This window comes from Heterodontus francisci, chromosome 3, assembly GCF_036365525.1.
Source record: "Heterodontus francisci isolate sHetFra1 chromosome 3, sHetFra1.hap1, whole genome shotgun sequence".
In the NCBI taxonomy this organism is placed as follows: Eukaryota; Metazoa; Chordata; class Chondrichthyes; order Heterodontiformes; family Heterodontidae; genus Heterodontus; species Heterodontus francisci.
In genome coordinates, this window is record NC_090373.1 from 108,795,710 (window position 1) to 108,823,570 (window position 27,861).

The 27,861-nt window shown below is 46.3% G+C and overlaps 1 protein-coding gene across 6 annotated transcripts in view; it reads left to right on the forward strand.

The window, feature by feature from the left end:
- The window catches only part of tbc1d32 (TBC1 domain family, member 32), a 356,785-nt gene that overhangs the window by 238,431 nt on the left and 90,493 nt on the right, over nucleotides 1-27,861 (forward strand). The window contains exon 29 of one of the 6 annotated variants that reach the window (XM_068025418.1): nucleotides 3,878-3,927. The exons of the other annotated variants lie outside the window; for them this stretch is intronic. Within the exon in view, the coding sequence (XP_067881519.1) occupies nucleotides 3,878-3,888 (11 nt within the window). The 3' untranslated portion in view covers nucleotides 3,889-3,927. Of the gene's footprint in view, nucleotides 1-3,877; nucleotides 3,928-27,861 lie in introns of those variants that run through there. 6 annotated transcript variants of the gene reach the window in all.

Consider the following 27,861-nt stretch of genomic DNA (forward strand, 5'->3'; position numbering starts at 1 on the left):
CCCCCCCCCCCCCCCCCTTTTACCATCTTCTCTCTTCTTAGTGAAACATCTAAATCCCGGAACCCGCAACATCCATTCCTGTCCCTGCACTACCCATGTCTCTGAAATGGCCACAACATCGAGATCCCAGGTACCAACCCATGCTGCAAGCTCACCCACCTTATTCCGGATGCTCCTGGCGTTGAAGTAGACACATTTTAAACCAAGCTCTTGCTTGCCAGTGCCCTCTTGTGTCCTTATAACCTTATCCCTGACCTCACTACTCTCAACATCCTGCACACTGGAACTACAATTTAGGTTCCCATCCCCCTGCTGAATTAGTTTAAACCCCCCCGAAGAGCACTAGCAAATCTCCCCCCCAGGATATTGGTACCCCTCTGGTTCAGGTGAAGACCATCCTGTTTGTAGAGGTCCCACCTACCCCAGAAAGAGCCTCAATTATCCAGGAAACCAAAACCCTCCCTCCTACACCATCCCTGCAGCCACGTGTTCAACTCCTCTCTCTCCCTATTCCTCACTTCGCTAGCACGTGGCACGGGCAACAACCCAGAGATAACAACTCTGTTTGTTCTCGCTCTAAGCTTCCACCCTAGCTCCCTGAATTTCTGCCTTAAATCCCCATCTGTCTTCCTACCTATGTCGTTGGTGCCTATGTGTACCACGACTTGGGGCTGCTCCCCCTCCCCCTTGAGGATCCCAAAAACACGATCCGAGACATCACGTACCCTGGCACCTGGGAGGCAACACACCAACCGTGAGTCTCTCTCGTTCCCACAAAACCTCCCATCTGTTCCCCTAACTATGGAGTCCCCAATGACTAATGCTCTGCTCCTCTTACCCCTTCCCTTCTGAGCAACAGGGACAGACTCTGCGCCAGAGACCTGTATCCCATTGCCTACCCCTGGTAAGTCGTCTCCCCCAACAGTATCCAAAACGGTATACCTGTTGTTGAGGGAAACGGCCACAGGGGATCCCTGCACTGCCTGCTGGTTCCCTCTCCTTCCCCTGACGGTAACCCATCTACCTTCTTCTTTTACCTGAGGTGTGACTGCCTCCCGATAACTCCTCTCAATAATCCCCTCCGCCTCCCGAATGATCCGAAGTTCCCCCAGCTCCAGCTCCAGTTCCCTAACGCGGTCCTCGAGGAGCTGGAGCTGGGTGCACTTCCTGCAGATGCAGTCAGCAGGGACACCCTTGGCGACCCTTACCTCCCACATTCTGCAGGAGGAACATTCAACTGCCTTAACCTCCATTCCCACTATTCTAAATTCCCAAGTTTTTAACCAATCACACGATAAAACAGGAAGAGAAATAGAAAAAGCCTTACCTTACCTACACACAACCGAGTCCTTTTTTTTTGGTAAGAGGAGGAGGGCGGGTGGGAGACACTACAAGAGTAGTGTCTCGGGTTCAGAAACAGCCCAAATATATAGGTTTCTACTTACCCAGCAGTCCCTGCTCCACCGAAACTGCCGATGAAATTGACTTCCCAGCTGTTCACTCCTCGCTCGCAATGCCTGTGCTCCTGGAAAAGCTGCACAACGAAAAGCTTTTATGTGGTATTTTGTCAAACACTTTCTTAAAATCCATATAGACAGCATCCATTGTTTTCCCTTCATCAACCTTCTCTGTTACATCATCAAAAACTCAATTCGATTTGTCAAGCGCAATCTGCCTTTTTACAAACCCATGCTGGCTCTCCCCAATTAACTCAAACTTCTCTAAGCGCCTGTTGTTTTTTTTTACCTGAGTATTGTTCCTAAAACCTGACCCACCACAGATATTAAACTGACGGCTTGTCGTTACAAGGAATGTCCTTTCACCCTTTATTGAATAAAGGTGTCACATTTGTCACTTGCCAACCCTGTGGCATCTCCCCCGTATCTAGAGAAGATTGGAAGATTATGGCAAGCCCTTCCGTTATCTCCATTCCCACTTCCTTTAGCAACCTGGATGCAAGCCAGGATTTATCCACATTGAACATAGCCAGCCTGTGCAGTACATTCTGCCTATCAATTTTGTCCCTTTATTAGAAAGTGGAGGACAATGAGCTAAAGCATTTGTGTCAAAGGCAGACTGTATTGCATGGAAGAAAAGACTTGAGTGATGAGATGTGCTCCAAAGTCCATTGCAGCAGTCACTGAGTTGTCCCCTGATTGTTGGTTTTCATGATGCTTTCTGTCATGCAGTTCGAGCTCCAATTCCTCCTTACCAACAATATTAAAGTCCAGTCTTTCTCGAATGGTAAAGTTGTGAAGGGCACAGCAGGCTACAAACTATCAGTGGCACATGATCTGGAGCATACTGCACACCCCTGCCTGACCTATCCAGGAAGTAACAATGTGCTGTGATGAATCCATTGCAATTTGTCACGCACAATCCATACATTCAAGCTGGAGGAAGGGCTGAGGACAAATGTCAAGCAAAATTGAAGATCAAGGAAATTCAGAGTGAAGCCATGAAACTAGTATATTGGCAAACAATTTTCAACTGTCATCGATACCTAAAATGTGACCTCTGGGTCTGATCTCTCACGCTTCTGCTACCATGAATGATAACTCTGCAGTTAAACCAGCCTGCTCATGGCTTTCTCTAATCAAGCAAAGTAGAGCATACTTAAATGCTTGTGCAGAGCTCTGGATTCCAGCTTCCAAGAAAACTGGTTTAAAAAAAGTAAATGAAAGAGGAGCTGACTGTCCTGTCAACCTTTTGATTCAAAAACTTTGGGTTAGTTTTCCCTGCAGATCTGATGAGAGACCAGCGAGACCCAGTATGCTGGGTTTCCCTTTGACTTTTAAGTGATGGAACTTCTATCCATCCCTTTTAAGACAAATGATGGATATTGGTAGACAGTTAGCACACCTGATCCTAGGAGACTATGTGTAGTAGAAACAGTAACTATGGCAAGTATGTGGAAGCTCAGTGGTCTCAACAATGTGAGTCATTTGGTCCCTGGTTGGGGTTGGGAAGGCAGCCAGGGAATCCCTCCACCAAAATGGCAGACAGATGCTGGAAATTTGAACAGACTGGTATTAGAGATGTGGCTGAAGTAACGGTTGCAACCACCTGGCACATTCAAATGATGTACCATCCCACTGACTCTGCAAACTCTGGCCGAATCAGCGCTGGAGGACACCATTGGGTGCTACCTTGGCATAAATGCTGTAATTGTAATCCAAGGATTTTTGGAGCCTTAAACTTTACTATTAAAAGTGTTTAATAGACTGAAGTTTCAAATATAGGCCTTTCAACAGCTACGTTTATATATATATCAGCAAAGATTGATAAGAATTTAATTACTGACAACTGTTTTCTCTTTACACAGTGGCGCAGTGGTTAGCACCGCAGCCTCACAGCTCCAGCGACCCGGGTACTGCCTGTGTGGAGTTTGCAAGTTCTCCCTGTGTCTGCGTGGGTTTCCTCCGGGTGCTCCGGTTTCCTCCCACATGCCAAAGACTTGCAGGTTGATAGGTAAATTGGCCATTAGCAATTGCCCCTAGTATACGTAGGTGGTAGGGAAATATAGGGACAGGTGGGGATGTGGTAGGAATATGGAATTAGTGTAGGATTAGTATAAATGGGTGGTTGATGGTCGGCACAGACTCGGTGGGCCGAAGGGCCTGTTTCAGTGCTGTATCTCTAAACTAAACTAAACTAAACTAAACTTGGATGTATTCTACCCCTTTAGTTACCTATTTGATAACTCCTCTACAATGAAAGCTACTCTTAAGATACTTTAAATACTCTATTTTACTGCTAACCTTCCTTGCTATCTCGCCATCTGATTGTTAATGGGCTGTTTATTACTTAATATTGTGTCTGCCATAAATGTACCATTTCCCCTCTTGGTCATTGCAATTTACTTTTTCCATTTTAGTCGTTTGGTAGTACAGAACTTGAGAACTGCTGAAAATAGAGACATGTTGTCGAAGCTTTTCGTCTTGCACTCATCAGGACAATACACAATAATAACCAATGTCGGGGGAAACAACAACTTATACTGCATGAGAAGAGTGTGCTGATTGGTTGGCAAGTGAACTCTGATTGGTAACAGCGTTGCCTTGGAGAATGCACCAGTTTACGGTGGCTGACAGTTAACTGCCAAACTTTGTTCGAAATTTAAACCAGGCAGCTTGATTCTGATTGGTCAAGGCATTGCCCTGAGGAATGAACCAGTGAATGGCTGTTACTTATTTTGTTCAGCTGAAACAGACTGTCGTCCATCCAGGCAACGTGACCCGCCCAACGCAGTTGGCTTTGTAGGAGGATGACTTTGATACGGTGATGTTGGCTGTTTCCAGGACTTCAGTGTTTGTGATGCGGTCCTGCCAGCAGATCTTGAGGATGCTGCAGAAGTCGCACTGATAAGTAAATTGCTTGACGGCATTCAGCTTGGTTCCCTCGATGACAATGCTTGGTGGTCTATATTCTTCTTGGGGTGCAGGCTGATGCAGGACTTCAGTTTTCTTTAAACTGATTTTTAGTCTGAAGAGTTGTGCCACCTCAGAAAAATGTGTTGTTATCCGATACAGGTCTGACTGACTGTGCTCTCCTGGCCCACAGTCATTGGCGAAAAGAAGTTCACAGATGAATTTTTCTTGCGTCTTTGTGTGAGAAGACTATCGGGAATTCTTGTCAAAACGAAAAGTAACTCCTTATCCATCAAGTGAGGCAGGTAAACCTATAGTTATACTTAGGGAGCCACCCAAACTCTTTTGCTGGGGAAAGGCATAACTTTTCTACCAGAGAGCGCATTGAATGCCAAGGTTTTAGTGACTGGTATTGGCAGGGAGTATATCGGGTGCACCTGGAGTGTGACCTAATGTCTGGAATGGTAACTGTGGGAGTTGTCCATAGTTTGCCTGTAGACGGAGTTGACCTACTCCTGGGGAATACTTTGGCCGGAGCGAAGGTAGTAGCTTCTCCAGTAGTCACGGAAAGACCAAGTGACGTCAAGCAGACAGAGCAGTTGCAGGAAAAGGTTCCAGGAATTTTTCCTTCATAGTGACCCGAACAATGGCTAAACAAGTTCCATTGATGGAGGTCAAATTGGCACCACAAACAGATATTCCACTATCTGAAACTTTCTTTATGAATTTAGGATAATCCGAAGGAAATTTCAGTAAATCTTCTCTGATCAAGGCTCAGCAAGCCAATCCAGAGTTAAATGAAGTGGCAGAATCGTTTCCAATGGAAGTGAGGCAAAGGGAGTACCTGAAGGCTACTATATTAAAAATGGGATTCTGATGAGGAAGCGGAGACCTCCTCACAGACCTGCGGACAAAGAAATGAACAGTTGTTCACCTGATAGTGGTACCACCCAAGTATAGCCAGGAAATATTAAGGCTAGCCCATGAAATTCCTATAGTGGAACATGTAGGAATCCAGAAGACCCAATCATGTATAAGTTGACATTTGTACTGGCCAGGTCTTTACAAGGACATAGTGCAGTTTTGTGAAACATGCCATACATGCCATATTGTGGGAAAACTGCAAACTGCCATAAAACTGGCACTTCTAATTCCCATACCAGTTTTTGGGGAACCATTTAGTAGGGTGTTGTAGACTGTGTGGGATCTTTACCGAAAAAAGCAGGACACCAATATATACTCACTATTATGAATATGGCTGCTTGGTTCCCAGAGGCCATTCCCTTGAGAATAATTTCTGCTAAGGTAATGACAGAGAAGTTAACTCAGTTCTTCATTCGATATGGATTACCGATTGAGATCCAGTCGGATCAAGGTTCCAATTTTATGTCGAAAAATTTTCAGTAAGTTATGAGTAGGCTGGGTGTAACATATATATATAGTCCTCAGCATACCACCCACAGACACAAGAGGTTTGAGAATGGTACCATCAAACCCTCAAAACGATGATAAGGGCATACTGTCATGAATATCCCCATGATTGGGACAAAAGGCTGAAATTTCTTTTGTTTGCCACCAGGGATTCGCCTAATGAGTCTACAGGTTTTAGTTCTTTTGAATTAGTTTATGGACCTGAGGTAAGAGGTCCTCTGAAACTAATCAAAGAAAAGTTTTTAGAATAGAGGGACGACCCTTCCATGTTAGATTATGTATCTGTGGTCTGGGAGTGGCTCATGAGAGCCTGCAAAGTGGCTCAGGAACTCCTTAAAACATCCCAAACAACCATGAAAACATGGGCAGGCAAGCATGCCAAGACTCGAACATTACAACCAGCGGATGTTGTGTTAGTATTACTGCCTTTGCAGGGTGAACCACTGAAAGTGCGGTTCAGTGGACCATGTAGAGTAGTCAAAAGGATTGGGAAAGTAAATTATTTGATTGACACCCCAGATCGTCGGAAAACAAATAGGCTGTGTCATATCAATATGTTGAAACAATATCACTGCCGAGAGGAGGATAAGCAAGCACAGATATGTCAGGTAGTAGGGACAGTGAAGGATGAAAGGGATAGTGAAGATGAGACAGAAGGAGGCCAAGACAATTCTCAAATTGAACCTCCTACTATCTGGTTTGCCAATACTGAATTGTTAGGGAGATTAGACACTATGCTTTCATATTTCGATACAGAACAACGAGGAGACCTAAGAAAACTACTCACAGCATTTAAAGGAGTCTATAGGGACAAACCTGAATATACAACCTTAGCCATACGTGACATGGAGGTAGAACAAAGAACAAAGATAATTACAGCACAGGAACAGGCCCTTCGGCCCTCCAAGCCTGCGCCGATCCAGATCCTCTCTCTAAACATGTCGCCTATTTTCTAAGGTTCTGTATCTCTTTTCTTCCTGCCCATTCATGTATCTGTCTGGATACATCTTAAAAGACTCCATCGTGCCCGCGTCTACCACCTCCGCTGGCAACGCGTTCCAGGTGCCCACCACCCTCTGCGTAAAGAACTTTCCACGCATATCCCCCCTAAACATTTCCCCTTTCACTTTGAACTCGTGTCCTCTAGTAATTGAAACCCCCACTCTGGGAAAAAGCCTCTTGCTGTCCACCCTGTCTATACCTCTCATGATTTTGTACACCTCAATCAGGTCCCCCCTCAACCTCCGTCTTTCTAATGAAAATAATCCTAATCTACTCAACCTCTCTTCATAGCTAGCGCCCTCCATACCAGGCAACATCCTGGTGAACCTCCTCTGCACCCTCTCCAAAGCATCCACATCCTTTTGATAATGTGGCGACCAGAACTGTACGCAGTATTCCAAATGTGGCCGAACCAAAGTCCTATACAACTGTAAACATGACCTGCCAACTCTTGTACTCAATGCCCCGTCCGATGAAGGAAAGCATGCCGTATGCCTTCTTGACCACTCTATTTACCTGCGTTGCCACCTTCAGGGAACAGTGGACCTGAACACCCAAATCTCTCTGGACATCAATTTTCCCCAGGACTTTTCCATTTACTGTATAGTTCACTCTTGAATTGGATCTTCCAAAATGCATCACCTCGCATTTGCCCTGATTGAACTCCATCTGCCATTTCTCTGCCCAACTCTCTAATCTATCTATATTCTGCTGTATTCTCTGACAGTCCCCTTCACTATCTGCTACTCCACCAATCTTAGTGTCGTCTGCAAACTTGCTAATCAGTCCACCTATACTTTCCTCCAAATCATTAATGTATATCACAAACAACAGTGGTCCCAGCACGGATCCCTGTGGAACACCACTGGTCACACGTCTCCATTTTGAGAAACTCCCCTCTACTGCTACTCTCTGTCTCCTGTTGCCCAGCCAGTTCTTTATCCATCTAGCTAGTACACCTTGGACCCCAAGCGCCTTCACTTTCTCCATCAGCCTGCCATGGGGAACCTTATCAAACGCCTTACTGAAGTCCATGTATATGACATCGACAGCCCTTCCCTCATCAATCAACTTTGTCACTTCCTCAAAGAATTCTATTAAGTTGGTAAGACATGACCTTCCCTGCACAAAACCATGTTGCCTATCACTGATGAGCCTATTTTCTTCCAAATGGGAATAGATCCTATCCCTCAGTATCTTCTCCAGCAGCTTCCCTACCACTGACGTCAGGCTCACCGGTCTATAATTACCTGGATTATCGCTGCTACCCTTCTTAAACAAGGGGACAACATTAGCAATTCTCCAGTCCTCCGGGACCTCACCCGTGTTTAAGGATGCTGCAAAGATATCTGTTAAGGCCCCAGCTATTTCCTCTCTCGCTTCCCTCAGTAACCTGGGATAGATCCCATCCGGACCTGGGGACTTGTCCACCTTAATGCCCTTTAGAATACCCAACACTTCCTCCCTCCTTATGCCGACTTGACCTAGAGTAATCAAACATCTGTCCCTAACCTCAACATCCGTCATGTCCCTCTCCTCGGTGAATACCGATGCAAAGTACTCGTTTAGAATCTCACCCATTTTCTCTGAGTCCAAGCATAACATTCCTCCTTTGTCCTTTAGTGGGCCAATCCTTTCTCTAGTTACCCTCTTTCTCCTTATATATGAATAAAAGGCTTTGGGATTTTCCTTAACCCTGTTTGCTAAAGATATTTCATGACCCCTTTTAGCCCTCTTAATTCCTCGTTTCAGATTGGTCCTACATTCCCGATATTCTTTCAAAGCTTCGTCTTTCATCAGCCGCCTACACCTTATGTATGCTTCCTTTTTCCTCTTAGCTAGTCTCACAATTTCACCTGTCATCCATGGTTCCCTAATCTTGCCATTTCTATCCCTCATTTTCACAGGAACATGTCTCTCCTGAACGCTAATCAACCTCTCTTTAAAAGCCTCCCACATATCACATGTGGATTTACCTTCAAACAGCTGCTCCCAATCTACATTTCCCAGCTCCTGCCGAATTTTGGTATTGTTGGCCTTCCCCCAATTTAGCACTCTTCCTTGAGGACCACTCTCGTCTTTGTCCATGAGTATTTTAAAGCTTACGGAATTGTGATCACTATTCCCAAAGTAGTCCCCTACTGAAACTTCAACAACCTGGCCGGGCTCATTCCCCAACACCAGGTCCAGTATGGCCCCTTCCCGAGTTGGACTATTTACATACTGCTCTAGAAAACCTTCCTGGATGCTCCTTACAAATTCTGCTCCATCTGGACCTCTAACACTAAGCGAATCCCAGTCAATGTTGGGAAAATTAAAATCTCCTATCACCACCACCCTGTTGCTCCTACATCTTTCCATAATCTGTTTACATATTTGTACCTCTATCTCACGCTCGCTGTTGGGAGGCCTGTAGTACAGCCCCAACATTGTTACCGCACCCTTCCTATTTTTGAGTTCTGTCCATATTGCCTCACTGCTCGAGTCCTCCATAGTGCCCTCCTTCAGCACAGCTGTGATATCCTCTTTGACCAGTAATGCAACTCCTCCACCCCTTTTACCTCCCTCTCTATCCCGCCTGAAGCATCGATATCCTGAGATATTTAGTTGCCAATCATGCCCTTCCCTCAACCAAGTCTCAGTAATAGCAATAACATCATACTCCCAGGTACTAATCCAAGCCCTAAGTTCATCTGCCTTACCTACTACACTTCTTGCATTAAAACAAATGCACCTCAGACCACCAGTCCCTTTATATTCATCATCTGCTCCCTGCCTGTTCTTCCCCTTAGTCACACTGACTTCATTATCTGGTTCCTTACAGGCTTTTGTTACTACCTCCTTACTGTCAACTGACCTCAATTGGTTCCCATCCCCCTGCCACATTAGTTTAAACCCTCCCCAACAGCATTAGCAAAAGCACCTCCAAGGACATTGGTTCCAGTCCAGCCCAGGTGTAGACCGTCCAATTTGTAATAGTCCCACCTCCCCCAGAACCGGTCCCAATGTCCCAAAAATCTGAACCCCTCCTTCCTGCACCATCTCTCAAGCCACGCATTCATCCTGACTATTCTTTCATTTTTACTCTGACTATCACGTGGCACTGGTAGTAATCCTGAGATTACTACCTCTGAGGTCCTACTTTTTAACTTGGCTCCTAACTCCCTAAACTCTGCTTGTAGGACCTCATCCCGTTTTTTACCTATATCATTAGTGCCTATGTGCACAATGACAACTGGCTGTTCACCCTCCCCCTTTAGAATGTTCTGCAGCCGATCTGAGACATCCCTGACCCGTGCACCTGGGAGGCAACATACCATTCGGGAGCCTCGTTTTCGACCACAGAACCGCCTATCTACTCCCCTTACAATCAAATCCCCTACGACTATAGCCCTTCCACTCTTTTTCCCGCCCTTCTGAACAGCAGAGCCAGCCACGGTGCCATGGACCTGGCTACTGCTGCCTTCCCCTGGTGAGCCATCTCCCCCAACAGTATCCAAAACGGTATACTTGTTTTGGAGGGAGATGACCGCAGGGGACTCCTGCGCTGCCTTCCTGCTCTTTCTCTGCCTTTTGGTCACCCATTCCCTTTCTCCCTCAGCAATCCTAATCTGCGGTGTGACCAATTCACTAAACGTGCTATCCACGACCTCCTCAGCATCGCGCATGCTCCAAAGTGAGTCCATCCGCAGCTCGAGAGCCGTCATGCGGTCTAACAAGAGCTGCAGTTGGACACACTTCCTGCACGTGAAGGAGTCAGGGACATCAGCCGTGTCCCTGAGCTCCCACATTGAGCAAGAGGAGCATGACACGGGTCTGAGATCTCCTGCCATTTTTAATCTTAAGCTTAACTTAGTTAAATGAAAAAGGAACGAAAAGTTTTTACCAATCACAATAAAACCAGAGAAATCGAAAAAGCCTTACCTTATAAACACCCCACCGAGTCCTTTTTTTTTTGGTTAGAGGAGGAGGGCGGGTGGGAGACACGACAAGTGTGGTGTCTCGGGTTCAGAAACCGCCCAAATATATAGTGTTTTACTTACCCAGCAGCCCCCTGGCCTCCGCCGAAAAACAAAAGGAAATTAAATTTACTTTCAAACTGACCTTCCCAGCTGCTCACTCGCTCACTCTCTGCTCCCGAAAAAGCTGCTGCAATGAAGGGAAAGTTATTTTAAACCGCCCAAATATATAGTGTTTTACTTACCCAGCAGCCCCCTGGCCTCCGCCGAAAAACAAAAGGAAATTAAATTTACTTTCAAACTGACCTTCCCAGCTGCTCACTCGCTCACTCTCTGCTCCCGAAAAAGCTGCTTCCCAGCTGCTCACTCGCTCACTCTCTGCTCCCGAAAAAGCTGCTGCAATGAAAGGCAATGAAAGGAGAATCCTCTCCTATAAAACAGCATCCTTATCACTTAAGTCAAGAGAAACAGGCCCAGGTGAAAGCAGAAATCCAATACATGTTAGGAAACCACCGAATTGAACCCAGTCAAAGCAGCTGGAGTTCCCCAGTCATATTAGAGTCTAAACCTGATGGTTCAACTAGATTTTGCATAGACTACAGAAAGGTTAATGCAGTAACAAAGGCAGACTCCTATCCAATTCCTCACTTGGAAGACTGTATTGACAGAGTTGGCAGTGCCACGTTTCTTATCAAAATAGAGTTGTTAAAGGGATACTGGAAATAGCAGCTTTTGTCAATGCCAAGTGATGCCATTCGGGCTAAAAAAATTCCCAGCAACTTTTCAGAGATGAACAAACCAAGTGGTAGCCTGTGATCCTAACTGTGTGATTACCTTGATGATGTGCTGGTATACAGTGACACTTGGAAGGACCACTTGGAAGCTCTATTTAGAAAATTACAGTCGGCTGATTTGGTCACAAACCTTGCCAAAAATGAATTTGCAAGAGCATGGATAACCTACCAAGGGCACATAGTAGGGCAAGGACAAGTGTTGCCAAGAACAGCAAAAGTACAAACATTGGTGGAGTACCCTGCCCTAAGACTAAACAAGAAATCATGAGGTTTTTGGGGATGTGTGATTTCTACTGCAGGTTTGTACCAAATTTCAGCATTATAGCTGCTCCACTGATGGATTTGCTACAAAAGAAAGCCATGGTAGTGTGGTCCGGGGAGTGCCAAGCATCTTTTGAGAGGCTGAAAGCCATTTTGATCAATGAACCAGTGTTTGCTGCCCCAAATTTCACTAAGCCCTTCAAAGTAGCAATTGATGCTAGTGACCTGGGGGTTGTTGCAGCCCTGTTACAAGAAATGAATCAGACATAGAAAACTAAATCAACACCAAAGAGATACCCAACAGTGGAAAAAGAAACCCTGGGCTTATTACTAGCTCTGAAACATTTTGAAGTATATGTCTGCCACGGCTACAGCGAAACCCTGGTATATGCTGATCATACCCCACTCGCCTTTGTGGAAAAAATCAAAAACCAGAATGCCAGAGTATTTCGGCGGAGTTTACTATTGCAGCCCTATGACTTAAAGATTATTGACATTGCGGGGAAAAACAATGTAATTGCTGATGCTTTGTCTAGAAGTTAACTTTGAGTTATCTGAGTATAATGGCATAACTGTATTCGTTACAGGTAACGATTGAAAATGAGTGTGTAAATGCATTCTAATTTTTTTCATATTCTGTTTCCACATTTTATAATGAAATGCATTTAAAAATAGTGTTTCATTTTCCAAGGAGTGGAGGTGTCATGAAAGTGCTTCCTTTGATAATACTTTTTTGAGGACTTGTGTTCAGAAAACTGTGGAAATACCTGAGGAGATGGTGGAGTTTTTTGAAAGAATCACTGGAAGGACACTTGGGACTTTGTTTAAAAACAAACACTTACTGGAAGTCATGTCTGTTAAGCTAAGTAAACAGCAGGAGTCTTGTTGGCTATTGGAGTTGTTTACAGAGAAGTCACATGTCTAGATTTATGGTGGTCATGAGTTGATTTTGTTTTTGAACTGTGTGTGGGCAGTTGGGGTGTAAGCCTGCTAACAGAGAGAGGCCACCAGCTCATCCTGTTCCTCCTCTTTGAGAAACCCTGTGATCCAGCATGAGAACTTGTTTTTTATTCGTTTGTGGGATTCCTAATTGCTGGCTAGGCCAGCATTTATTGCCCATCCCTAATTGACCTTGAGAAGGTGTTGGTGAGCTGCCTTCTTGAACCACTGCAGTCCACGTGGGGTAGGTAAACCCACAGTGCTATTAGGAAGGGAGTTCTTGGATTTTGACTCAGCGACAGTGAAGGAATAGCGATATAGTTCCAAGTCAGGATGGTCTGAGGCTTGGAGGGGAACCTGCAGGTGGTGGTGTTCCCATGCATCTGCTGCTCTTGTCCTTTTAGGTGAAAGAGGTCACGGGTTTGGAAGGTCTAAGGAGCCTTGGTGAGTTGCTGCAGTGCATCTTGCAGATGGTACACACTGCTGCCACTGTGCGTCGATGGTGGAGGGAATGTTGTGCACGGGGTGCCAATCAAGCTGGCTGCTTTGTCCTGGATGATGTCGAGCTTCTTGAGTGTTGTTGGAGCTGCACCCATCTAGGCAAGTGGAGAGTATTCCAGCACACTCCTGACTTGTGTCTTGTAGATGGTGGACAGGCTTTGAGGAGTCAGGAGGTGAGTTACTCGCTGCAGGATTCCTAGCATCTGACCTGCTGTTGTAGCCATGGTATTCATATGCCTTACTCCAGTTCAGTTTCTGGTCAATGGTAACCCCCGGGATGCTGATAGTGGGGGATTCAGTGATTGTAATGTCATTGAATGTCAAGGGGAGATGGTTAGATTCTCTCTTGTTTGAGATGGTCATTGCTTGGTGCTTGTGTGGCACGAATGTTACTTGCCACTTATTAGCCCAAGCCTGGATACTGTCCAAGTCTTGCTGCATTTCTACAAGGACTGCTTCAGTCACGAGGAGTTACGAATGGTGATGAACATTGTGCAATCATCAGCAAACATCCCCACTTCTGACCTCATGATTGAAGGAAGGTCATTGATGAAGCAGTTGAAGATGGTTGGGCCTAGGACATTACCCTGAGGAACTCCTGCAGTGATGTCCTGGAGATGAGATGATTGACCTCCAACAACCACAACCATCTTCCTTTGCACTAGGTACGACTTCAACCAGCGGAGAGTTTTCCCCCTGATTCCCATTGACTCCACTTTTGTTCGGGCTCCTTGATGCCATACTCGTTCAAATGCTGCCTTGATGTCAAGGGCTGTCACTCTCACCTCACCTCTTGAGTTCAGCTCTTTAGTCCAGTTTGAACCAAGGCTGTAATGAGGTCAGAAGCTGAGTGGTCCTGGCACTGTTGATGACACCTTCCATCACTTTACTGATGATTGAGAGTAGATTGTTTGGGCGGTAATTGGCCGTGTTGGACTTGTCCTGCTTTTTGTGTACAGGACATACCTGGGCAATTTTCCACATGGACACCAGACCAAAGGACCATCTGGAACAATCCATATCTTATCCTTTTTCTTCAAGATTTAACAAGTATTTGGCCAAAGTACTTTTTCGTTTGTAAAGTTGATCTCTGCAGAGAAAGCTTCTTCATTTCTTCTTTAACCGGTGCATGTGTGTGCTTGTGTATTTTGGGTTATTTAGAAGGGAATATATATGCAAGTTCCCATCCAAGTCACACACCATCCTGACTTGGAACTATATCGCCATTCCTTCACTGTCGCTGGGTCAAAATCCTGGAACTCCCTTCCTAACAGCGCTGTGGGTGTACCTACCTCACAAGGACTGCAGCTGTTCAAGAAGGCAGCTCACCACCACCTTCTCAAGGGCAATTAGGGATGGGCAATAAATGCTGGCCTGGCCAGTAACGCCCACATCCCATGAATGAATAAAAAAAAAATTTATACTTTCATATTTCAGCCTGTGTGATAATAAGCTTTGCATCTTTATTGAATGCGTATTGTTTTATAATAAATTAATAATTTTGTTGTTTGTTAAAGAAACCTGATTAACGGATTTGTATTCTGAGTCTAAAAAAGATAAAGTATGTAATTGGCCATATCGGTAACTGGATAAAACATTTAAATATATGTTGGGGCCCATGGAGAAGTGGAACTAGAGAAAGACAGTGCACTCCTCCATCATCGGTCGTAACACCACTGTGCAAAGAACATTCTCGAAGCTCTTTCCTCACTCTTCTGGTGACAATTTTAAATTGAATTGTCCTCTTGTCTTTTTTTTGGTTCATTCTCGAGATATTGCTAATCCCAAGCGGCACTTGAGATAGTGGTGGTGGTGAGTCTTCTTGAACCGCTGCAGTCCATGTGATGAAGGTACTTTCACAGAGTTGTTGAAGTTGGGAGCTCCAGAACTTGGATCTAGTGACAGTGAAGGAACAGCAATTTATACCCAAATCAGAATGCTGTGTGACATAGGGGTGATGGTATTCCCTTGTGCCTGTTTCTCTTATCCGTTATCTCTGGAATCCCCCAGGATCTATCCTTGGCTCCCTCCTATTTCTCGCCTGCATGCTGATCCTCGGCAGCCTCACCACAAGCACGACAGCAGGTTCCATATGTCATAGAGTATTGAGTCATTTACGGCACAGAAGGAGGCCATTAAGCCCATTGAGTCCATGCCAGCTCTTCACAGAGCTATGCAGTCAGTCCTACTCCCAGGCTCAAACCCCATGGCTCTGCAGGTCTATTTCTCTCAGGTGACATTCCAACTTCTTCTTGAAGTCATTGATCTCTGCTTCCACCACCCTTGTCATTACCAACTGCTGCATAAAAAAGTGCTTCCTCATATTCCCCCTGCATCTTTTGCCCAAAACTTTCAATCTTTCTCCCCTAATCCGAGTACTATTTGTTCATGGGAACAGTTTTTCCTTGTCTAACTTATCTAAGCCTGTCATAATCTTGTACACTTCTATTGAATCTCTCCTCAATCTCCTTCGTTCTTTTCCAACCTAACTAAAATCCTCCATCCCTGGAACCATTCCAGTAAATCTCCTCTGCACCCTCTCAAGGATCCACACATTCTTCCTGAAGTGTGGTGACCAGAATTAGACGCAGTACTCAAGTTGGTGCCTAACCAGAGCTTTATGAAGTTTCAATATAACCTCCCTGCTTTTGTACTCAATGTCTCTATTATGAAGCCCAAGATCCCATATGCTTTACTAACCACTCTCTCAATATATCCTGCCACCTTAAAAGATCCATGCACATGCACCCCAGGTCTCTCTGTTCCTGCACACTCATTAGAACTGTGCCATTAAGTTTATTACCTCTCCCTATTCCTTCTGCCAAAATGCATAACCTCACACTTGTCAGTATTAAACTCCATCTGCCACCTGTCTGCCTATTCTGCTAGTCTATGTCCTGTTGCAGGTGGTTCATGTCATCCTCGTTGTTTGCTGCACCTCCAAGTTTGATGTTGTCAGCAAATTTTGAGATTCTACTCTGTATTCCAAGATCCAAGTCATTTATGTATAGCAAAAAAAAGAGTGGTCCCAATGACCCTTGGGCAACACCACTTCTACCATCCTCCAGTCTGAAAAACAATCATTGCAATCATTTACTACGACTCACTGTTTTCTGTCTTAAGCCAATTTTTTTATCCAATTGGACACTGACACTCTTATTCCATGAGCCTCAATTTTGATAACCAACTTAGTTGTTTTTTTTTAATTAGAATCTTCTAAAGTTTTTTAAATTTAAAGGGTTTAGTCATGGCAGGAGAGCTTGAAGCCGTGGTTTGCTCCTCTTGCTGCATGTGGGAATCCGGGAACATTCCAGTCCCCGGGACCAGCATGTGTGCAGGAAATGTGTCCAGCTGCAGCTCCTGGAAGCTCGGGTTTCAGAACTGGAATGGCGGCTGGAAACACTGTGGAGCATCCGCGAGTCTGAGAGCATTGTGGATAGCACGTATAGAGAGGTAGTCACACCGCAGCTGAAGGGACTTGAGGAAGGAAGGGAATGGGTGACCACCAGGCAGTCCTAGAGAATCAGGCAGGTAGTTCAGGAGTCCCCTGGGGTCCCGCTTGCAAATCGGTATTCCGTTTTGGAGGCTGATGAGGCTGTTTCCTCCAGGGACTGAGGACAGAGCCAAGCTTCTGGCACCACAAGCAGCCTGTCTGCACAGGAAGGGGAAAGAGAGGAAGAGCAATAGTAATAGGGGATTCTACAGTCAGGGGAACAGATAGGCGCCACTGTGGCCGTCAACGTGACTCCAGGATGGTGTGTTGCCTCCCTGGTGCCAGGGTCCGGGATGTCTCTGAACGACTGCAGGGCATCCTGAAAGGGGAGGATGATAAGGCAGAGGTCATGGTACATGTTGGTACCAATGACATAGGTAGAAAGAGGGATGAGGTCTTGCATCAAGAATTCAGGGAGTTAGGCAGCAGACTAAAAAGCAGGAACTCTCGGGATGTAATCTCTGAATTACTCCCAGTGCCACGTGCCAGCGAGTATAGAAATAGGAAAATAGCACAGATGAGTGCACGGCTTAAGAGTTGGTGCAGGAGGGAGGGTGTTAGATTCCTGGACCACTGGGACCATTTCTGGGGAAGGTGGGACCTGTACAAGCGGGACGGTCTACATCTGAACCAGAGGGGTACTAACATCCTTGCTGGCGGGTTTGCGAGTGCTGTTGGGAGGAGTTTAAACTAATTTGGCAGGGGGAGGGGATGCAGACTCCTAGCAGAATAGGGACACAGCTAAACACAGGAAAGTGAACAAGTCAGAGGGAATACAGCAGAAGTAAGTTTCAAGGGAGTAAGACCAGGATGGAAGGCCTCTACTTTAATGCCAGGAGTATTGCAGGTAAAACGGATGAGTTAAGGGCAAGGATTGACACGTGGAATTGTGATATAGTAGCCATCACGGAGACATGGTTGAGGGAGGGGCAGGATTGGCAGCTCCATATCCCGGGATATAGAATCTTCAGGCGAGACAGAGGAGGGGGTAAAAGAGGGGGGGGGGCATTGCAATATTAGTTAAGGAGTCAGTTACTGCAGTAAGGAGAGATGATATCTTGGAGGGGGCATCAAATGAAGCTTTATGGGTAGAGTTTAGGAATAAAAAAGGGACAGCCACATTGCTAGGTGTTTATTATAGACCCCCAGATAGTCAGCGGGAAATTGAGAAGCACAATTTGCAGAGGTGTGTAAAAATAATAATAGGGTAATTATATTAGGTGATTTCAACTTTCCCAACATTAATTGGGATAGTCATCGTGTTAAGGGCTCAGATGGAGTGGAGTTCTTCAAATGTATACAGGAGAACTTTTTAGCTCAATATGTAGAGGATCCAACAAGGGAGGGTGCACTGCTGGACCTAATTCTGGGGAATGAAACCGGACAGGTGGTTGATGTGTTGGTGGGGGAACATTTTGGTGATAGCAACCACAACATGGTACAATTTAAGCTTGTTATGGAGAAAGAAATAGACAAGTTGCAAAAAAAGGTTTTGGATTGAGGGAGAGTGAATTTTAGTAAAATAAGGCAGGATCTGGCCAAGGTAGACTGGAAAGAGTTACTTGTCGGGAAATCTACAGAAGAGCAGTGGGGGGCATTCAAAAAGGAAATGGGGAGGGTACAGGCCCAACATGTTCCCTCTAAGGTAATAGGTAGGAGCAACAAGCCCAGAGAACCATGGATGACCAGAAACATTCAGGGTACGATGAGAAGGAAAAGAGAGGCTTTTAGCAAATACAAGGAGAGCAAATCAATGGAAGCATTAGTGGAGTACAGAAAGTGTAGGATGGAGCTTAAGAAAGCAATTAGGAGAGCAAAGAGGGGATATGAGAAAGCTCTGGCTGGTAAAAGTAGGGAAAATCCCAAGATATTCTATAAGTATATCAATGGGAAGAGGATAACAGGTATACCGTTTTGGATACTGTTGGGGGAGATGGCTCACCAGGGGAAGGCAGCCGTAGCCAGGTTCATGGCACCGTGGCTGGCTCTGCTGTTCAGAAGGGCAGGAAAAAGAGTGGAAGGGCTATAGTCATAGGGGATTCGATTGTAAGGGGAGTAGATAGGCGGTTCTGTGGTCGAAAACGAGACTCCCGAATAGTATGTTGCCTCCCAGGTGCACGGGTCAGGGATGTCTCAGATCGGCTGCAGAACATTCTGAAGGGGGAGGCTGAACAGCCAGCTGTCGTTGTGCACATAGGCACCAATGATATAGGTAAAAAACGGGATGAGGTCCTACAAGCAGAATTTAGGGAGTTAGGAGCCAAGTTAAAAAGTAGGACCTCAGAGGTAGTAATCTCAGGATTGCTACCAGTGCCACGTGCTAGTCAGAGTCGAAATGAAAAAATAGTCAGGATGAATGCGTGGCTTGAGAGATGGTGCAGGAGGGAGGGGTTCAGATTGTTGGGACATTGGGACCGGTTCTGGGGGAGGTGGGACTATTACAAATTGGACGGTCTACACCTGGGCCGGACTGGAACCAATGTCCTTGGGGGTGCTTTTGCTAATGCTGTTGGGGAGGGTTTAAACTAATGTGGCAGGGGGATGGGAACCAAATGAGGAGGTCAGTGGAGAGTAAGGAGGTAGTAACTAAAGCCTTTAAGGAACTAGATAATGAAGTCAGCGTGACTAAGGGGAAGAGTAGGCAGGGAGCAGATGATGAACGCAAAGGGACTGGTGGTCTGAGGTGCATTTGTTTTAATGCAAGAAGTGTAGTAGGTAAGGCAGAAGAACTTAGGGCTTGGATTAGTACCTGGGAGTATGATGTTATTGCTATTACTGAGACTTGGTTGAAGGAAGGGCATGGTTGGCAACTAAATATCCCAGGATATCGATGCTTCAGGCGGATAGAGAGGGAGGTAAAAGGGGTGGAGGAGTTGCATTACTGGTCAAAGAGGATATCACAGCTGTGCTGAAGGAGGGCACTATGGAGGACTCGAGCAGTGAGGCAATATGGGCAGAACTCAGAAATAGGAAGGGTGCGGTAACAATGTTGGGGCTGTACTACAGGCCTCCCAACAGCGAGCGTGAGATAGAGGTACAAATATGTAAACAGATTATGGAAAGATGTAGGAGCAACAGGGTGGTGGTGATAGGAGATTTTAATTTTCCCAACATTGACTGGGATTCACTGAGTGTTAGAGGTCTAGATGGAGCAGAATTTGTAAGGAGCATCCAGGAGGGTTTTCTAGAGCAGTATGTAAATAGTCCAACTGGGGAAGGGGCCATACTGGATCTGGTGTTGGGGAATGAGCCCGGCCAGGTGGTTGACGTTTCAGTAGGGGACTACTTTGGGAATAGTGATCACAATTCCGTAAGTTTTAGAATACTCATGGACAAAGACGAGAGTGGTCCTAAAGGAAGAGTGCTAAATTGGGGGAAGGCCAACTATACCAAAATTCGGCAGGAGCTGGGGAATGTAGATTGGGAGCAGCTGTTTGAAGATAAATCCACATTTGATATGTGGGAGGCTTTTAAAGAGAGGTTGATTAGCGTGCAGGAGAGACATGTTCCTGTGAAAATGAGGGATAGAAATGGCAAGATTAGGGAACCATGGATGACAGGTGAAACTAGCTAAGAGGAAAAAGGAAGCATACATAAGGTCGAGGCGGCTGAAGAAAGACGAAGTTTTGAAAGAATATCGGGAATGTAGGACCAATCTGAAACGAGGAATTAAGAGGGCTAAAAGGGGTCATGAAATATCTTTAGCAAACAGGGTTAAGGAAAATCCCAAAGCCTTTTATTCATATATAAGGAGCAAGAGGGTAACTAGAGAAAGGATTGGCCCACTCAAGGACAAAGGAGGAAAATTATGCGTGGAGTCAGAGAAAATGGGTGAGATTCTAAATGAGTACTTTGCATCGGTATTCACCGAGGAGAGGGACATGACGGATGTTGAGGTTAGGAATAGATGTTTGATTACTCTAGGTCAAGTCGGCATAAGGAGGGAGGAAGGGTTGGGTATTCTAAAAAGCATTAAGGTGGACAAGTCCCCAGGTCCGGATGGGATCTATCCCAGGTTACTGTGGGAAGCGAGAGAGGAAATAGCTGGGGCCTTAACAGATATCTTTGCAACATCCTTAAACACGGGTGAGGTCCCGGAGGACTGGAGAATTGCTAATGTTGTCCCCTTGTTTAAGAAGGGTAGCAGGGATAATCCAGGTAATTATAGACCGGTGAGCCTGACGTCAGTGGTAGGGAAGCTGCTGGAGAAGATACTGAGGGATAGGATCTATTCCCATTTGGAAGAAAATGGGCTTATCAGTGATAGGCAACATGGTTTTGTGCAGGGAAGGTCATGTCTTCCCAACTTAATAGAATTCTTTGAGGAAGTGACAAAGTTGATTGATGAGGGAAGGGCTGTAGATGTCATATACATGGACTTCAGTAAGGCGTTTGATTAGGTTCCCCATGGGAGGTTGATGGAGAAAGTGAAGGCGCATGGGATCCAGGGTGTACTAGCTAGATGGATAAAGAACTGGCTGGGCAACAGGAGACAGAGAGTAGCAGTGGAAGGGAGTTTCTCAAAATGGAGACGTGTGACCAGTTGTGTTCCACAGGGATCCGTGCTGGGACCACTGTTGTTTGTGATATACATAAATGATTTGGAGGAAAGTATAGGTGGTCTGATTAGCAAGTTTGCAGACGACACTAAGATTGGTGGAGTAGCAGATAGTGAAGGGGACTGTCAGAGAATACAGCAGAATATAGATAGATTGGAGAGTTGGGCAGAGAAATGGCAGATGGAGTTCAATCCGGGCAAATGCGAGGTGATGCATTTTGGAAGATCCAATTCAAGAGTGAACTATACAATAAATGGAAAAGTCCTGGGGAAAATTGATGTACAGAGAGATTTGGGTGTTCAGGTCCATTGTTCCCTGAAGGTGGCAACGCAGGTCAATAGAGTGGTCAAGAAGGCATACGGCATGCTTTCCTTCATCGGATGGGGTATTGAGTACAAGAGTTGGCAGGTCATGTTACAGTTGTATAAGACTTTGGTTCGGCCACATTTGGAATACTGCGTACAGTTCTGGTCGCCACATTACCAAAAGGATGTAGATGCTTTGGAGAGGGTGCAGAGGAGGTTCACCAGGATGTTGCCTGGTATGGAGGGCGCTAGCTATGAAGAGAGGTTGAGTAGATTAGGATTATTTTCATTAGAAAGACGGAGGTTGAGGGGAGACCTGATTGAGGTGTACAAAATCATGAGAGGTTTATTTCAGAGATACAGCACTGAAACAGGCCCTTCGGCCCACCGAGTCTGTGCCGACCATCAACCACCCATTTATACTAATCCTACACTAATCCCATATTCCTACCACATCCCCCACCTGTCCCTATTTTTCCCTACCACCTACCAATACTAGGGGCAATTTGTAATGGCCAATTTACCTACCAACCTGCAAGTCTTTTGGCTTGTGGGAGGAAACCGGAGCACCCGGAGAAAACCCACGCAGACACAGGGAGAACTTGCAAACTCCACACAGGCAGTACCCAGAATTGAACCCGGGTCGCTGGAGCTGTGAGGCTGCGGTGCTAACCACTGCGCCACTGTGCCGCCCACCGTATAGACAGGGTGGATAGCAAGAAGCTTTTTCCCAGAGTGGGGGATTCAATTACTTGGGGTCACGAGTTCCAAGTGAGAGGGGAAAAGTTTAGGGGGGATATGCGTGGAAAGTTCTTTACGCAGAGGGTGGTGGGTGCCTGGAACGCGTTGCCAGCGGAGGTGGTAGACGCGGGCACGATTGCGTCTTTTAAGATGTATCTAGACAGATACATGAATGGGCAGGAAGCAAAGAGATACAGACCCTTAAAAAATAGGCGACAGGTTTAGATAGAGGATCTGGATCGGCGCAGGCTTGGAGGGCCGAAGGGCCTGTTCCTGTGCTGTAATTTTCTTTGTTCTTTGTTCTTTGAAAGAGTAGGACCCATTAGGGACCAAGGGGGAAATTTGTGGGTGGAGCCAGAGGACATTGGTAGGGTGTTGAACGAATACTTCACATCTGTCTTCACCCAAGAGAAAGAGGATGTAGATATGGAACTTAGAGAGAAGAGACTGTGAGGTTCTTGAGCAAATTGTCATAGGGAGTGACAAGGTATTGGAGATTTTGGAAGGCTTAAAAGTGGACAAATCTCCAGTTCCAGACGATTTGTGTCCCAGGATGCTGTGGGAGGCGATGGTGGAGATGCAGGGGCTCTGACCCTAATTTTTAATTCCTCTCTGGCCACGGGGGAGGTGCCAGAAGAGTGGAGAACAGCTAATGTGGTCACACTATTTAAGAAAGGTTGTAGAGATAAGCCAGGGAACTACAGACCAGTGAGTCTCACTTCAGTGGTTGGGAAACTATTAGAGAAAATTCTGAAGGAGAGAATCTATCACCACTTGGAGAGGCAAAATTTGATTAGGAATAGTCAGCATGGCTTTGTCAGAGGGAGGTCATGCCAAACAAATTTGATTGAATTTTTTGAGCATGTGACCAGGTGTGTCGATGATGGTGGTGCAGTTGATGTAGTTTACATGGATTTCAGCAAAGCCTTTGACAAGGTCCCACATGGGAGACTTATCAAGAAAGCAAATGCACATGGGATACAAGGTAACTTGATAAGGTAGATTCAAAATTGGCTTAGCTGTTGGAGACAGAGAGTGATGACAGACGACTGTTTTAGTGACTGCAAACCAGTGTCCAGTGGTGTACCACAGGGATCTGTGCTGGGTCCCCTATTGTTTGTCATTTATATAAACGACATAGATGACTATGTGGGGGGTAGGATCAGTAAGTTCGCGGATGACACAAAGATTGGCTGAGTGGTTAACAGTGAGGTGGAGTCTCTTGGGTTACAGGAAGATATAGACGGGATGGTCAAATGGGAAGAAAAGTGGCGGATGGAATTTAACGCTGAAAAGTGTGAGGTGATACACTTTGGAAGGAGTAATGTGACACGGAAGTATTCAATGGATGGCCTGACACTGGGAAGTTCCGAGCAACAAAGGGACCTTGGCGTGTTTGTCCATAGATCTCTGAAGGCAGAAGGGCAGGTTAATAGGGTGGTGAAAAAGGCATATGGGACACTTGCCTTTATCAATCGAGGCATAGATTACAAAAGCAGGGAGTTCATGTTGGAGTTGTACAGAACTTTGGTAAGGCCACAGCTGGAGTACTGTGTGCAATTCTGGTCGCCACGTTATAGGAAGGATGTGATTGCATTGGAGGGGGTGCAGAGGCGATTCACCAGGATGTTGCCTGGGATGGAACATTTAAGCTATGAAGAGAGGTTGGATAGGCTTGGGTTGTTTTCACTGGCGCAGAGAAGACTGAGGGGCGACCTGATCGAGGTGTACAAGATTATGAGGGGCATGGACAGGGTGGATCGGGAGAAGCTGTTCCCCTTAGTTGAAGGGTCAGTTACGAGGGGTCACAAGTTTAAGGTGAGGGGCGGGAGGTTTAAGGGGGATTCGAGGAAGAACTTTTTTACCCAGAGGGTGGTGACAGTCTGGAATGCCCTGCTTGGGAGGGTGGTAGAGGCAGGTTGCCTTTAAAAAGTACCTGGATGACCACTTGGCACGTCATAACATTCAAGGCTATGGGCCAAGTGCTGGCAAATGGGATTAGGTAGACAGGTCAGGTGTTTTAATGCATCAATGCAGACTCGATGGGCCGAAGGGCCTCTTCTGCACTGTATTATTCTGTGATTCTGAATTTGTCCCTTGATGCAGAGCTCGATACACGCATAGCGAAAGTAGCTATCACCTTTTGTTGACATGCAAGACGCACATGGGATAACACCAAGTTGACCCTTAGGACCAAGCTGAAGCTTTATAATGCCTGTGTTCTCAGCACCTTGCTGTATGGCTGTGATATCTGGGCGACCTACAGCTACCAGGAAAAGAAGCTCAATAATTTCCATCTTCGCTGTCTGCAGCACATTATGGGTATATCCTGGCAGGAGAAAATCACAAATCAGGCAGTCCTCTTAAAGGCAGAGCTCCCAAGTGTTTTGGCACTAATCAAACAGAGGCAGCTTTGACGGATCGGAGACATCCGCAGGATAGAAGACATTCATGTACCCAAAGGCCTTCTGTATGGTGAGATAGCCGGGACGAGACGACCAGTGGGGCTCCCGAAGCCCTGCTTCAAGGATGCTTGCAAGTGTGACATGAAGGCCCTAAATGTCGACTATCGCACCTGGGAATCACTAGCTGGTGAAAGAGAGAAATGGCGACACATCCTGTGGACTGGTGTGCACTACCACGACGACCAGTTGCTACAGCAGCTTGGCAGCAGGCAACAACATCAAAAACAACAACTCACTGTGTCACTTAGCAGCTTCACGTGCGGCACTTGTGGCAGAACCCACCTCTCAAGGATTGGCCTTCACAGCCATCAGCAAAGGTGCACCAAGAGAAGACACCCCACCTAAATGGATTGTTTGCTGCATGTCCATCTTCTTTTGTAGATGGAAGGATGCCAACCAGTGAGATGATTGGCCTTCGAAAACAATTATTACCCCTCTAGTTTATGTTTATGTCTATGTTTATAGAATTTTGCTGTGTGCAAGTTGACTATCACATTTCCCAACATTAGAGCAGTGTAATTCATTGGATGTGAAATGCTTTGGGACATCCTGCGGTTGTGAAAGAAGTTTGACATCATCCACTTCCGAATATGAGAAGGACAAATCAGAATATTTTCTTAATGGGGAGAGATTAGGGGCTGTGCAGGAGTAAAGAGATTTAAGTGTACACATACAAAAATCAGTATAACCTACGACATAAGAACAAAAAGTTGGGGCATCGTCAGAGGCTGCTGCACGGGCGCAACTGGCATCCCTTCCAAAGATCTCTGCACCACTAGCCCCACTGACCAGTCTACGCTACCCAGCATCTCATGGATCCTGTGAATGTCAATGCACTGTTCCTGCATGCACTCCAAGTACTGCAGCATATGGCTTTCCAAAAGATTTGCCACTCTCTCTGTGGAGGAGCTCATGTGCTCATAGCCCTGAGCCATGATGGCGCACATGCCAAAGACTTGCAGGTTGATAGGTAAATTGGCCATTAGCATTTGCCCCTAGTATAGGTAGGTGGTATGGAAATATAGGGACAGGTGGGAATGTGGTAGGAATATGGAATTAGTGTAGGATTAGTATAAATGGGTGGTTGATGGTCGGCACAGACTCGGTGGGCCGAAGGGCCTGTTTCAGTGCTGTATCTCTAAAACTAAAACATGAGCTGGTTGGACTCGTCCATTTTCTGTCCAAGATCCCGTGCTGCCTCCGGGAACGTCGACATGCAGGGGCTCAATCTCCTGTTGCTGTTCAATATAAAGCCTTCTTTCCTGTGATTCCTGAAGTCCTGCATCTGTGCTCAGCTCAGCAGGGTTGTGTCTTTCCTCCCTCTGAGGAGAACTGACCACAGCTGCCTCTGGCTCTGGCATCTCCTCCTGCCCACTAGTGCTGTGATCATCACCCTGTGCCACCATATCTAGAAGCGTGTGAGGACCCAACGGGGTTGAGAGCATCTGTGCTGGTGGACGGTGTACGCGTAAGGTGTGATGGTACTACTTCATCTCCTTGGTGATGTGAGCCCGTGGAGGGAGAGGCTGCCATGGGTTGGACATCTGCACTTGTGGGAGGCAAAAGCAGAGATGGTGAGAGCTAGTCTAGGAGAGTAGAAACCTCTGCAGTGCTGAGGCTACCCAATGTTACTCATCACGTAACATGCTGTCTGACAGGGTGGAGTGTTCTGCTTCCCCTTAATGACCACTTTGCTCTCTAATCATCCGGTGCACCAGGAGCTCCCCTTTCACCAGGCCAAACTGACTCCTCTTCCACTATCCTGGCTATCTTCATAGCTGTCTGCTCCATTGGGTAACTCGGTAGAACCTCTCCCTCACATTGTGTGCCCATTTCTGCTGCAAGGATAAAAGAGAGTGAGATAAAGGATTGCTGTCCTCTGTGCCCAATGTTATCTGCCCCTAATATTTACAGTGGTGTCAGGTCCTCAGCAGCTCTTCAGTTGTAAGTCGTTTTGAGGGGTTAGTCGGTGCCCTGGGCTCCTATCCCTTCCATGCTCAACAGCAGCATGCACCCTGAGGCTCCTCAGGTGGTGTGTCTGCTGGAGGGTGCAAATCCTGATACCTGTCTGGAGGATTGGGGGTTGCATTCACCTTGCCCAAACGAATGAGGTTGTTGAACTTTTGCGGCACTGGATCCAGGTTCTCTTCGTCCTTTTGCACCGAGGCCTCTTTGGTTTCAGCTGGTGGCCTCCTCCTGCCACTCTTGGAGAAGAGGACCTCCCTCCTCTCCCTCATGGCCTCCAACATTAAATCAAGGTTGGCATCAATGAAGCGAGAGGCAGTCCTGCCCTGGGTGCCAGGCCTCATGACTCATCTCACCTCCCTCTGGTGCTGTGGAAGACTTTAGCAGAAACCACAAATCTCTCCCTCAGGACAACCAGCAGCCTCAGTGATGGTTGCTGTGGGGAGTGTAAATCAGTCCCACACTTCATCTGACCCACCACTAGCAAACTGCCCCCCGCCGCCCCACCCTGACTCTAATTGGACAGGAAACCCATCTCCGTATAAAAAATCGTGGCTTTAATCAGTTTCCCACCTGAGTTGGGTTTCTGACCCAAAACAAACCTGGCTCCTGTGGCTTATGCTGCTGAAATCTTCATTCACACCCGAGTTACCTTCAGACTTTACTATTCCAACACTGTTCAGGCTGGCCACCCATCTTCCACCTGGCATAAACCTGAGCTCATTCAAAACTCTGCTGCCTGCTAACTCAAATGATAGTGGTGTGCAGACCAGCACTAAACATGCTGCTGAGTGACTGCACGCTTCAGCAGGAAGCCCAATTTCCTGCAAGGTGATCGCCACTTAAAGCCAGCCTGCACTACTTAAAGCTAAAAACAAAAACCGAAAATACTGTAAATACTCAGGTCAGGCAGCATCTGTGGAGAGAAAAACCGAGTTAACGTTTCAGGTCTGTGACCTTTCATCAGACCTGTTCTCCCAGGATGACAGCATTTGTCCTCCGACTACTGCCACTCTGCCACCGCCCCTACTGATGCCGGTCAGGCAGCGAGCCCAGACTGCTGCCATCCATGCTGA